This window comes from Anomaloglossus baeobatrachus, chromosome 4, assembly GCF_048569485.1.
Source record: "Anomaloglossus baeobatrachus isolate aAnoBae1 chromosome 4, aAnoBae1.hap1, whole genome shotgun sequence".
NCBI classification, from domain to species: domain Eukaryota; kingdom Metazoa; phylum Chordata; class Amphibia; order Anura; family Aromobatidae; genus Anomaloglossus; species Anomaloglossus baeobatrachus.
Genome location: NC_134356.1, coordinates 246,545,948 through 246,560,856, shown reverse-complemented (window position 1 = coordinate 246,560,856; position 14,909 = coordinate 246,545,948). Strand labels below are relative to the sequence as shown.

Sequence of the window (14,909 nt, the reverse complement as noted above, 5' to 3'; positions counted from 1 at the left end):
ATCAAATGTAGCAAAACTTACAATTAAAACAAAGGTATCACTGTAAACGATGACAAGAGACGCGACATAATAAAACATTGGTTACCTTTTGCTGGATTGACTTGTATTCCTGATCTATAGAGCATCTCTTCATTCTTCCAATCCCCGTTTCTAACAACAGTTTTCAGTCCATAAAAAAGAATTAATGCAGCGGCAGCATAAAAAATTAGGCTTTTCAGAAAGTTTTTTTGGGCTTTTATATAAAGAGCTCGGGCCCCTGCAGTTATTAGTAAACAGAACCCCATACTGGGAATATAAAGTACGCGCTCTGCAATAACAAAGCCAACATAGAAAAATAGATTACTAGCGGGCACAAAGGGGACTATCAATAGAGATAAAGCTAAAACAACAATGTTTTCTGTAGAAGGAAGTTGCAATCCATGGTTAATATGGTTTTTTACACCATTTTCAAGTTTTGAGACAATGGTAGTCCTCGGCTCAGAGTTCTTGTATTCTAAATGTGATTGACAGCTATGGCCATTAGTATTCTGCTTGCCATTCATGAACACTTTCCCATTGCATTCTTTTTTTGTACTGGAGCTCTTGAGACTTGTGTAGGCAAGGAGGAAGAGCAAGACGTAAAAGGCCACAGTGTGTATATTCCTCCAGTCAATGACTGATTTAATCAGAGGCACAGCATCCATCGACCAATCAAAGCTGAGCGTGTCAGGGCAAAAAAGCAACCAGAGGTTCTTAGTTGGCAAGTATAAGAAGGTCATGGTCCGTGTGAGTAAAATTTCACAGTCCGCAGCTGGGTTGTCAGAATTGGAAAAACTTGGTGGTGTGTTACCCATCCAGTAGAAACGAGTGCCCAGCATCATGACTCCCCAGGCAACCAAAAGTCCAATGCTAAGTATAAGAACCAAGTTCTTGCCCTGAAAGCAGAGTTAGAAAAAAAGCTGTTAGTCAAGAATCTAACATAAATGTGATAAATCTAAAAAACACAGAACAAACCAAGTGTAAAGTACCCTAAGTACTATACACAAGTATTAAACACAAAAATGATTATGCAGTAAAATAAAATATTAATTTTTCATTAATTAATTCTTTGACGTACTTTTTTGTGCAGGTATCACCCCATGTAGGAAGTCAGTTGGGCAACCTATATACCATAAAAGATCTGGATCCCACTTCAATCAGAGATTTATAGCATATGTCACATATGTCTGGGATGGGAATAACTCTTAAGAAGCAAATTGGTTTCAGCACAGTAGTCTGGCAGTCTGACAGCCAAGATTAGAAGAGATTTCCGCTACAGTGCAGGATCTAGCTTCACTTAACCATAAAAAGTCCAAGTCCTGATGTCACAAATCAACAAACCAGAACACAACCACCACTACCGAAACATGACCTTTCTAGTCCAAAAGAGGTTTTGCTTTCACTTATCTATCTTTTTATTTACTTGCAAGTTGATGTTGGAAATAATCGGAATAGAACAAGATTTGCCTTTGGTAATCACCGATTACTCCAATCTTTGGTCTTTTTATGCTGCCTTTACACCATGTTTTACAGATACGTTCTCCTACATGTCAAAAGTAGGAATGGTCTTAGTACAAAGGAGAAAGGAAATGTTCCATGAAGAAATGTTTGGGCAGTTTTCCATATCATTTATACACGGATCCATTGAAACGTCTTAACAGAAAGACAGATAAGACATACAAGGGAGCAGATCTTGTGACCATAGTGTGAAGGCAGCCTTGCTACATAGTCGGGAAGTCATGGAGCTGAGGTTAGAGAGGTATTGCAAGTCTTTGGATGCTCTTCAAGGATGTTTTGCTTCCTGGATGAGTTATTACTGTGTCCTTGGAGTAATTCTGGCAGCCCCAACACTCCTGGGAAGATTAACCACTGCTCCAAGTATTCTCCTTTTGGAGATCGTAGCTTTCACTGTGGTTTTGATGAATTACCAGAGATCTACAATTTTCATGTTAACCCTTTCCCTGTGTTATTTTTTTTTTCTTTCTTCTAATTTCAATTGGATTTTTCTTATTCTGGCATAGCAGTTAGAGTCTATAAATAGGGAGGTAGTGATTCAGCTAGCTGTAATCAAGCTTGTCTGTGTTCATTCTGCAAAATGTGATTGCCAATTAAATTTAAGCAACTAGGAGGAAATGTACAACTTCTTATGGCTGTTGAATAATTTTGTTCCTTAAATACATCCGTAAATAGTTTCAAACCTTGTGTGTATGTCCACACGGGATGTAAGTTGCAGCAGTTTTAGGATTCAGCACAGAATAAGTGGTGAAATCTGCAGCGAAGAGGATAAAGTGATAAGACAAAAGATTTACAGTCCACACTGCGGGGATATTTGTTATTCAGATTTTATGCTGATTTTTTTCAGTAGAGTATGGTTGTGATATGTAAAATATATCAAATCAGATCTTTTTGGATCAGGAATACACAATCCTAAGCTTCCTTAACAACATAAAGTCCCAGTCTTCACTACAAGAGGGGCAGCATAAACCAATGAGTAAAAAATGATGAGGTAAGGGAGGCAGCATGCAAGAAGAGAACCGACCTTATACATTTCTAAATGCATTCCATTAGGAAATCACAATTGTTGTGTCTAGGAAGGTAATTACTATAGTACATTAAAATGGCTTCCATCTTGTTACACTGACAGAAACCTGTCCTAAAATGTTAATATGACTCCTGCCTGTTAGCATGTGAAGCAGGATCTCCACTGCTGTGACCCGGTGATACTATCAAGATATCTCGGGTCACAACAACCCCTCAGCATCAGAAAGAAGAGGTGGGGAAGCAGCCTTATACACAGTTTTATATATACAATAAATAGTTTATACAGGGCCCTTATTCAAAGAAACATAAAGGTTAAAAGACACAGATTTTTAAAAAGGTATACATTTATTAAATCATGATTCAATAAATGTATAACATTTATGTATTTCTTATATACAGTTTTACTCTACATGTCATTTTCAGGCCCTTACTGTGTTGTTCTATGAATATCTTACATTAGTGAATAGGCCTTATATGTACTCTAAAAGGTCTCTTTAATCTAAAGTTTTTTTGACATATCTACAGAAGTAAGAATGTGCAGTTTATGTCAGTCCTCTCAGTTTATTCCTTCTCTTTCCCTTGCGGTTTCTTTTGTTTCCACCAGTGTGCCTAGCTAAGGACCTGTGCACACGCTGCAGTTTTTTTTATACGGTTTATGCACAGTTTTTTTTTTTAATCTGCATCAAAATCTGCATGCCTCTCCTGAAGCCAGCAGAGTCTATGGAGTTTCAGATTTGCTGTGCACACGGTGCGTTTTTTTTTTCAATGCGGTTTTTAGTGCAGATTTTGAGGCATGTCAATTATTGGTCAGGTTTAGCAGAGTTTTTTCCACACATTGATTTCAATTCATTAGTTTTCTTGATGGCCCCAAAAGCTGGATTGAAAACTACACTAAAACCGCATCCGGTTTTGATGCAGGTTTTTGCCACAGCATACAGATCTGGTACAGAATATTTCTGCACCAAATCTGCACACATAGCCTTAGGGGTACTTTGCACATTGCGACATCGCTACTGCGATATCGTCGGGGTCAAATCGAAAGTGACGCACATCCGGCGCAAGTAACGACGTCGCAACGTGTAAAGCTTAGATGCGCCGATAAATGATCGCAAAAGCGTCACAAATCGGTGATCTGTGTAGTGTCGGTCATTTCCATAATGTCAGACCGATAGGAGATACGATGTTGTTCCTCGTTTCTGCGGCAGCACACATCGCTGTGTGTGAAGCCGCAGGAGCGAGGAACATCTCCTTACTTGTGTCCCGCGGGTCACGCCGGCTATGCGGAAGGAAGGAGGTGGGCGGGATGTTTACGTCCCGCTCATCTCGCCCCTCCGCTTCTATTGGCCGCCTGCCGTGTGACGTCGCTGTGACGCCGCATGACCCGCCCCCTTAGGAAGGAGGTGGGTCGCTGGCCAGTGCGACGTCGCAGGGCAGGTAAGTGCGTGTGAAGCTGCCATAGCGATAATGTTCGACGGAGGCGGGAACTATCGCGCTCGGCATTGCTAGCATCGACTAGCGATATTGCCGCGTGCAAAGTACCTCTTAAGGTGACGATTGTTGCCGTGGACACCTTGGCCAAGATTAGCAGTCAGTGGCGGTGATGTGACACCTGTCTGTGGTTGCTATATTACTTGGATGATAGGCTGTGAGGTGAGAGCTGGCGCAGGTAATGCTGTACACCTATGGTTTCTCGGTTACACTCTTGTGGATCCTCGTGTGGTTCATTTTGTTGAACGCTGGTGAATGCGTATTTGGATGCAATGTCTTTTTGCCTCTTTTATCTATGGGAATTATCTTGAGATATATGTGATTGCTTATCTAATGTAATATATATGCCTGTTTTTAATATTGTTCTGTGATATATAAACTATGAAGGGTGTTTCCTTATCTACTGATTGGAAGGACTCTATTGGTTGTGCTCAGCTTGTATTCTGTGTGTATGCTTGACAAAGACCTATTATAGGTCAATATGTAGCTGAGTTTGGCAGAATAAAGTGACTTTTTTTATACACTATCACTTAGTTTGGATGCTGTCTATCATTCCTATATTTGACCAGTTACTAAGTAAAGTTCCTACGTGTTGGACTTAGTATCCCTCTGATGAGGCAATGCTATGGGCAATACTCTCCACACTCCAGCAGTTTGAGCAGCCTCTTCTTATCTCAGCACCACTGGTATATCTAGTAATATATCAGAAAGACTGGGTGAACAACAGTGTGAGAGGCAGCTTTTTTACTGCATCGACTCTGGTATGTCCAGTATTAGATTGGATAAACAGTATGAGCGGCATCTTCTTACTTCAGCACTGATGGTATACCCAGTATTTGATCAGATGGAAAGGGGAACAGTGGCATTCTTCTTACCCTGGTATCTTTAGTATATCAGAGAGATAGACATGGTGGACAGCAGTGTGAGCAGCCTCTTCTCTTCTCAGCACCACTGATATCTCCAGTATTTGATAAGAAAGACAGAGAAGAAGGCAGTGAAAGTAAACTATTCTTACCTTAGTGCTCACAATACCTGTAGTCTTAGGTCAGATTTACTGTGAACATATTGCCACATTATTTTGCTGGAATCAGGTTTTTTGTCCTTCCTGCTGCTCTATGATTAGGTGGCAAAAACCTGGTGACAGTTTTCATTGAACACATTTTCTGTCAGTGTAAAAAGATGGTGGACATCTAACTGTACTGTAGTAATTATCGAGACAAAACAATTGTGATATGCTAATTTGCTGTATTTGGGAACTTATAATTACATTTCTTTTTTCTATTCCTCACAAATTCCTATAACAAACAGATTTAACTAACACAATCTTGCAGGAGACAACAGAACTGGTTTGTAGCCATGCAGTTGAGATGGAAAGTGGCATTATTATCCTTTAGGGGCACAGTCTTCCACTGCATCTGAAATAGGACTTGTCACAGCCTCAAAAAAAAATAATTTGAGTTAAATGCCTTGTAAAATTCCTTGCGGTCCCCTGATTCCGCCATTCTTTATCTCTTTGCTCTATCATACTATATTAAAAAGAGATTTACATTTATCACTTCCAGAGTGCAGTATGTACAATCTGTAATGCAGACCAAATGGGTGTTTCCTCTGAGTCTTCTCCCCCAAAGTGAAGAAAAACTGCAGAGACATTGTCACAATAGGGTCTTATCCAGTTAAATGGTGTAAAAAAAATGAGGAAAGTTCCTCAACTGGTCATGGTAATGTCAAACAACCACAAAGAAAGGCCGCTGCAGACCTACAGCATACCAAAAAGCCAAAAAGAGGAGAAGAATGGGCTGAAACCTGCGCTGCCTGGTTGAGGAGAGCTGTTGGATGGATGAAGGCAAAGACTTGTGCGGTTCATCAACACGTTTTGAAGTTTCACACTTATCTCCATGTGCTAAAACCAGCCTTGTCTAGAAGTGGAGTGACTCATTTGGTCTCACTCCCATTCAGATGAGCCTGGTTTTGGTAAATGGAGAGACGTGTTAAACTTTGAAATGCGTTGACAAATCACGTTTGATTGGCACAAGTCTTTGGCTTTACCCATTCCACAGCTCACGTCATCCATGCAGTGCAGGTTTTAACCCACTATTCTCCTCTAGTGGCTTTCTCCCCCAAAGATGCACACCCCCCGAAAAAAAAAGAAATACCCAGTTGGTCTTCAAGCAGAGATTTCAAATACTGCGCTTTTAAAGCAAAAAATGTGAATATCTCTGCAATATAGTGAAGCAGAAGATGCGCTGCGAGGATTCCCTGGTTTCTGAGACGGGAATGACAGTAATGTAAATGAAATTATGCGATATGCATGTTCCCGGCCAAAACCCAACTAGTAGGCACGACTTCACTCCATACAAGTATATGGCATGGGCGCATCCAACTAGTAGGTGTGGATGTCTAGTGGGTGCGGCCTCGCTCAATACACTTCTATTGATTTAGGCCACGCCCACTAGTTGGGTTCTGTCCGGGAACATGAATATTGCACCATTGTGGTCACATGACCACTGTTCCCGACTCAGAAACTGGTGAATCCTCACAGCGCATAGTGTACGTGCTGGGAGGATTCATAAGTCTGCAGCCACAGAATGACACAGAGTGACTGCAGACTTATTTTACACCAGAAAACCCCTTTAAAAAAAGAGCAGCAATATCAGGTGAGCTTGAGATTTAAAGTGGTATTCCATCTCCTAGATCCTATCCCAATATGTAGTAGGTGTAATAATAATATTAGCAATTACCTCCAATTAGATATGCACTATCGTCCTCCTGATTAGCTATATCTCTTACCTCATGAGCAGGGCATTGCAGCTTATATATCCATGGTTACCTCCACTCATATAGTGACAGTTAGGTATCCATGGTTATGACCACAAGCAACTAAAGGCCCAGTCACACACAACGACTTACTAGCGATCCCGAAAACGATGAGACCTGATAGGGATCGCTGGTAAGTCGTTGGGAGGTCGCTGGTGAGATGTTACACAGTCAGACCTTACCAACGATGCAGGAACGATACAGGTCGCAGTAGCGACCTGTATAACGATCTCAGCAGTCACTGTGACCCTGTCACACAGTGTCAAACACAGCGATGTGTTCTGCCCAGCAGGACATTGCCTTTGAAGAAAATGGCCTGGACCATTCTGCAACGACTAGAAATCTCACAGCAGGGGCCTGATCGCTGGTAGATGTCACACATAACAAGATCGCTAACGGGATCGCTACGGCGTCACAGAAACCGCCACTCAGCAGCGATCTCGCTAGCGATCTCGTCATGTGTGACGGTACCTTAAGCTACTGGAATGCCCTGAAATAAGCAACATAAGTAATCAAGAGAACTGTACTATATTTGTAATTGGGGGTATTTGCTAATATTATTCTTATTATTACACCTACTTCATATTGGGATGGAATCTTGGAGAGGGGAATACCCCTTTAGCTTATTCTTTTGGGAGCAAATGACAAGTCCTCTTTAAAATATGCTGCAATAAATGGTTACATTTTGGCCCCATTTCTGTTCTTTTATATTGCATTTCCACAGCCTTCCATGGCAAGAATAGCGTCTGTTCTACCTGTTATAACAATTTATAAGGTGTGGTACAAGATGGATCATGAATCATTCATATGGATTATCATGGTATTAAATATTGATGCCATGAAAGCATTATAAAAGCAGCCGCACGTAAACTTTCACCATTTTCTGTTTTTCTGTAGATCAGCATCTTTATAGTTAAACCACTTTTGTTTAGAGGCTGTGTGTCCAACTCATTTACAGAAATGAGGAGATTTGGATGCTTACAACTAAAATTTCCATCATTCCAAGGCAATTCTATACTCTACAAGGTTTTCCGATTATAAACAAAACATATATCACAAAGCAAGGCGTTAGGTTTTCCAATTACATAAAGTATTCGGAAAGAGTACCGCAGCAGTACCGGCATTGTCTGGTAGGGCAACCATGGAATTTAGACCATGTCAGTTAGAATTTGGCCTGTTAAGACATTGCAAACCAGATGTCTGACATACTTGATGTCACTTATCAGGCTTCTCATAAGAGAGAATGAGGAAAGAAAACAAACACGGCATTAGACGTGATTACTTTCTATTTCTGGGGCTACCACACAGGCAGCTGTCCTCATATGATCAAGGAAAACCATTTCTTATGTTGCAAGTCATTTATTTGGAAAACAGGGTTAACATCAGGCCACTTCTTCCCAGTGGTTCTCTAATTTATAAAGGCTGGAGGACTGAACTTTCTTCTACATTATCCAATCATTTCAGGATTCCTCTGCACAGCGGTAATAATCGAATGTTTAGCATCGGAAGGCTCACTCATCTTCACTGTCAATGGTGTGAGAGTTCACAAGCTCTGTTGAAAGGTAGCTTCCACCATACGAGTAGTGATCACATTAGTAAGTCACCACATGTATGCAGACAATCAGCCAAGACGATCATTCAGCGATTGAGGCTGATGGATGACAACGCCGGCATTTCATAACCCGTCTGGGCAATGCTCATCCTTCTTCAGTGTCCACAAGCCCTAAGTTCTAATTTTATCTTTTCAGCATCATACTGTAAAGCGATTAGGGACATATGGACTCACTAAGGAGCCTCGGTGTCCACAGCTGGATGCAAGCAATCAAATCTTGTGTTTAGAAGTGTGTCTTAAAAGGTTTTTTTCAAGTTACTCTGAGCCATCTTCAGCTCCAATTAACATCATCATTATCAATACAGTATAACAGTACATTTTATTGTAGCCATCTTTAAAGCACATGTACACCGTGCAACTTTAAAAGGGATCTCTCAGCTGTCCTCACATGCCTATTTCAGCAAATACGTGCAGTGCCTATAATGTACTAATTAAGGAACCTCTTATCTTAGAGCTCATTCTTGTGCCACTCCCTGTTACTCCTCCTGGAGACTATTGTTATATTGACAACTGGTTGTTTCCATTTTGGGGTACATTCTTGCACACTGACACTGTCCGATCAGGGCCAAACTGTTGTGACACACCCATCTGACATGGGGAATACTCATTTGTCAATTCATACATTGCCAGTAGGCATAATAAAGAGCGATCCAATAGGAACAGATAAGCAAAAATTCATATTTTACCAAGAAAAAAAGTTCTTTAAAGAGGACTAGTTACTTGATCTAAATATTTTTTATTTTTTTTGCCTGATGTAAATGCTGTTGTTCTCATGAATCTGGTGTTTTGTTTTTACTCTGTGCCTCTCCATTCCAGATATATGGAAATGTACCTTTAAATAAAGTGGGCATAGTATTCAATTCTTCTCTATAAAGAGTGTTCTTTAAGCTCCATGCCTAATTGGCTAAAAAGACTTGGGATGAGATTCATCAAGACGGGAGAATTTCTTGCCGGTTTTGATGAGTTGACCTGGTGGAGTCATACGCTCCAGATTCATGAAGAAGTGCGCACCTCTTCAAGAATATAGAGTGTCTGACGAGTGGCACACGTCTCCGTGCACTATGCCAGAAATCTTACTCCAGTCAGATACTGGATTGAGATTTCTGGCGTATGGAGAGCCATAGTTCATCATGAATTAGATGAGATGTGACGTGATGCTCCCACCCCAACCTAGTTCCACCCATTTTCTTGGAACAGCGAGAAGCTGGCATAAAAATACTAATAGTCGCAAACTTTTGGTGCAACTGCAAGTTGGGGAAAAAGTTTGTGAATTTTCAAAGCTTTAATGATATAAATTCTGGCGTGAAAGCTAAGAATTAGGTCCTAAAGTAAGATACAGACAAGGAGTCTTATCTCAGGAATGTTAATGCACCGTAACAAAAAAATAAAGCCAGATTCCATACAACAGTGGTATTTTCACCGGGTAAAAAAAAAAAAAAAAAAAATACATATTTAAGACAAGTGACAGATTCTCTTTAAGGCCAGTTTCACACATCCTTCTTTTTGCCGGTTTCGCGGATCCGGCACGCTCCCGTACAGTGAATACAGTACAATGACAGCGCAACAAGCACCGGTCACGTGCTGTCATGTGACCGGCGCATGTGACCCGGAAGTTACAGCGCTGTCATTGTACTGTATTCACTGTACGGGAGCGTGCCGGATCCGCGAAACCGGCAAAAAAGAAGGATGTGTGAGTGAGCCCTAACCCCTTCATCAACTATGTCATTTATTTAGGTCATAGGTCATATCCCTTACTTAATACAGGCTCACACGCCGAGCCCGTAATTTTCCCTGCACATATTGGCTGATTTTATCAGCCGATATGAGCCTCTGACAGCCACCCGTGGCTGTTAACAAGCTAAATTTATCATGCGCCAGCAGGGAGCATGTGATTCTCCGCTGCCATTGGTGCCCCGTAACTTAATCGCTGGGCATCGATGGGTTGTCATGACAGTCAGCGGTTAGCTGATGACCTCTGTGTCTGTCATGACAAACTTCCTATGAACACTGCTCATAGGAGATCATTATTCGTGCTGAACAGAGCACTACTGTGTACAGCTCAAGCGAGCAGATGATCACAGCTTTAAGTCCCCTACGGGGACTAGTAAATACAATAAAAAGTGGGGAAAAAAAAAGTTTAAAAACAACAACAAAACACAGATGCTGAAATCACCCCCTTTTTGCTTAATTGAAAATAAAACAATTAAAAAAATACAAATATGGCTGCATTCAAAAATGCTTAATATATCAAGATATAAAATAAACTAATTTGATTGGTAAACAATATAACAAATTTTTTTTTTAGAAAAAACAATTACTTTTTTATGGCAGATGCAACATTGCAATAAAATACAAAGGCTATCAAAATATCGCATCTACTCAAAAATGGTAGCAGTAAAAATATCAGCTATGGGCGCAAAAAATAAACCTTCACTTAGCCCCAGATCCCAAAAAATGAAAATATTATAAGTCTAGGAAAATGGCGCCAATGGCGACATTTTTGGGTTTTTACAAACTTCTAAATTTTTATATCACTATTTAAATCTAGAGTTAACTATACATGTTTAGTATCTACGTACTTGTACTAACCTGGAGCATCATGCCAGGTCAATTTTACCATATAGTAAGCATGGTAAATAAAAAACCCCAAAACTAATAGTGTAATTGTATTTTTTTTGCAGTTTCACCATACTGGGAATTTTCGTCTTGTTTTCCAGTACACTATATGGTAAAATAAATGGGGTCATTCAAAAGCACAACTTGTCCAACAAAAAAATAAGCCCTCATATGGCAATATTGACAGAAAAAAAGTCATGGCTGTTGAAAGAAGGATAGGGAAAAACAAAAGTGCAAAAAAATGGAAAATCACCAGGTGGTGAAAGGGTAATAAAACAGTAGTCAAGAGAAGTGGAATAATATTAAAGCACACCAAATCACAAGGATTTTCCTATATAACCTATAGCCAGTGCTTTACTGGCACTATTAAGCTGATTCTATACATATCAGATGATCAGCTCGGATGTTTAGGTTTTGAAAGAAATGAAAGTAAAGTTTGTAAAATCATCAGCTTGGTGAATGACAGCAGCTGCAGCAGCTGATAGTTGGTGGGGTATTCATAGCTATCCCCTCCCGTTACTTATGCTAATTCTATTACACAATCGATTTAGTTTCTGACTAACAGGACCTGTGCTGATGTCATACCCATGTGACCAGAAAGGGCAGGGCCTCAGCCAACATAGCTGATACCAGGAAGCAACATTTTTCTGCTGGCTGAGGTCCGGCCCCTTCTGGTCACATGGGTATGACATCAGCATAGGTCCTGTTAGTCACAAACTAATTTGATTCTATAATAGCATTAGCATAAGAAACAGGGGGAGGGGATAACTATGAAAACTCTCCTCAGCTGCTGATCCTCAGCTGCTGTAACTCAACAAGCTGCAGATTTTACAAAGTTTACTTTCTTGGATTTGAAAACCTATATATCCTAGCTGACAACTAAAGGTAGGTAGAGAATCAGCATGATAGTACCAGTATAGCACTGGCTTTAGGTTATATACGAAAATCCTGGTGATTGCTGTGCTTTAAGCTTGAGGGCCCGAATGTAAAATTTCTAACAGCTCCCCAAACAATTTACAGGCTTTTCACAGTATTTGACTTTTCATATAAAACAAAGTGACCTTTTGGGCCTCCATACTCTCCAGTGCCCAGGTGCAATTGCAACCGCTGCACCTACTATAGCTATGCCCCTGGTCAAGGACACACTATTGTGGCAGACAATGTGTCTGCTAAATGACTATTGGGAAAGAGTGCCCAGTTACCAGCAGAAATGCTCAGTGGGAACATACCCTTATTTGCAAGGACAACACCACAAATGTTCTAGGAGGCAAAACTGGAGAATCACTAAGGCTACTTAGTATTCCTACGTAATTACAGCTTCAGCAGAGTGCCTAAATAAACTGATGAATATTCAGTCTAGCCTCTACTCATGGCCAACAGAAATAGCACTGGCTTTGTTAATTATGTTTCCCGCATCTGCCATCAATTACAAGTTTTGAACCCGAGGAAACTTCTAAATTAAAAATAAGAAATGCAGACAAGAAGGAGTCTTATGGTTCATTTACAAAGCAGAAGAGGAGATATTACATCACGTGTATTATTTTGCTGAATAATATATATGCTTTATCCCACAAATGATAGGTACACTGAGAAACACAGAAGAGATTATGTGAATCCCCTCATCTCAGTGGAGCATTCCTTGGCAAATGGACAATGGTGATGTCTTTAGCCTTGCCAAACTCTGTGCTAGGCATATGTACTTGGGCAATGTTAGCTGCTGGAATTTGCGCGGTCTCGCAACCCTCTTTAAAGAACAGGTATGGTGATAACTAATCGTAGGAGAAGGGGGAGAAGTTACTGAACCTACACTAAAGGGGGCTTTACACGCTACGACATCGCTAATACGAAGTCGTTGGGGTCACTGAATTGGTGACGCACATCCGGCCGCATTAGCGATGCCGTCGCGTGTGACACCTATGAGCGATTTTGCATCGTTGCAAAAACGTGCAAAATCGCTCATTGGTGACATGGGGGTCCATTCTCAAAAATCGTTACTGCAGCAGTAACGAGGTTGTTCCTCGTTCCTGCGGCAGCACACATCGCTCCGTGTGACACCGCAGGAACAAGGAAGCTCTCCTTACCTGCCTCCCGGCCACAATGCGGAAGGAAGGAGGTGGGCGGGATGTTACGTCCCGCTCATCTCCGCCCTTCCGCTTCTATTGGGTGGCCGCTTAGTGACGTCGCTGTGACGCCGCACGGACCGCCCCCTTAGAAAGGAGGCGGTTCGCCGGTCACAGCGACGTCGCCGGGCAGGTAAGTATGTGTGACGGGTCAGGGCAATGTTGTGCGGCACGGGCAGCGATTTGCCCGTGTCGCACAACAGATGGGGGCGGGTACCCACACTAGCGATATTGGTACCGATATCGCAGTGTGTAAAGCCTGCTTAAGTTTTTGAAAAGCTGCATTTTTAAGCAAATGGCATGTAGGAGTACATGGCATCTGAGTATGGTCATCATTTTATAGGTTAAATGGTTGGATTTTGAGACAACCCCTTTAAAGGGACACTGTCAACATACGATGACTGTTGACACCAGATAGAGGTGCTCTGTGCATCATGGCGTGGCTAATCATTTAAATACACCTTCCCACCTACTTATGTTCAATCTATCTCCGCAGTTCTCTGCCTCTTTGAAGTAAGAGCTGTTACAGAACAGGAAAGGGCAGATATAGATGGAAAACAAGCAGGTGGGAAGTTGTATCTAAATGATTGACTACACCATGATGTACGAGCGCCTGTACTTGGTGTGAACAGTCATCCTGTGCTGATCGAGTCCTTTAAGGCCCCTTTCAAATGTCCGTGTGTAATCAGGTACAAGCCACACACATCGGTATGGTCATATGTGTGTCATGCGTGTGTCACACGTGTGATATCTGTGTGACATCAGTGTGACACGTACTGGAGAAAACACATGTCTTTGAAATAAAACGATTTTCTATATTCTCCTGTATCCAGTGCTGTTCTCTTTGGCTCTGCTGTCTCCTGCTTCTAATCCCCGCTCATTATATTCATTGATTATTCACTGCAGTGAGGACCTTGAAGCCGAAGCATTGCCAGGGACAGCGCCACAGGGACCGCATCGCTGGTGACAGGTAAGTATCCAGCAAGCAGTGTGTGTGCAGTGATGTCCAGTAGATCACTGGCGTTCCCAGTGAACTCTAATGACATCCAGATGACACCCCCGCGACAGCGGGTGTCATGATGATGACTTCACAGTTTCATCAGAGTTAATTCAGAATTCCAATGACCTCCTGGACGTCACTACACACGCTGCTTGCTTCCTGAATATGCACCTGTCACCGGCGATGCTGTCCCCGCTTCCACGTCCTCAGTGCAGTGAATAATCAATGAATATAATGAGCGGGGGTTAGACGTGGGAGGCAGCAGTGCCGAAGACAGCACTACTGGATAAAGGTGAATATAGAAAATCTTTTTATTTTAAAGACCTGTGTTTTCTCCGGTACGTGTCACACTGATGTCACATGGATTACATCAGTGTGCGATCCATGTGACACCCGTGCTGCCAGAAAAAAATAACAGACATGTCTCTGTGTGTGCGTGCGGGGCCACACAGTCCGTGTAAAAACATGGTCATGTGAGTAACTTCAAAGGATAACATGGGTACGTGTGGCATCCGTGTTAAAAATGGATGTCACACGTACCTGAAACACCGTCTGAAAGGGGCCTTAAAGAGGTTATCTGGTTGTGGTGAACCCTGTGCCTGGGATAGTTTAATGAAAAATAAACAAAACACTGCATTTCTCAGCCTTCCCTGTTCCATCACTGAGTCTTCTTCGCTGCTCCCAATCTCTGTTATTGTCT

At 41.6% G+C, this 14,909-nt stretch overlaps 1 protein-coding gene across 2 annotated transcripts in view; it reads right to left on the bottom strand.

Annotated features, from left to right (window-relative positions):
• The window catches only part of TMTC2 (transmembrane O-mannosyltransferase targeting cadherins 2), a 414,704-nt gene that overhangs the window by 224,683 nt on the left and 175,112 nt on the right, over positions 1–14,909 (bottom strand). For both annotated transcript variants that reach the window (XM_075344778.1, XM_075344777.1), the window contains exon 3: positions 86–914. In XM_075344778.1, coding sequence (XP_075200893.1) covers positions 86–914 — 829 coding nt within the window. The remainder of the gene's footprint in view (positions 1–85; positions 915–14,909) is intronic.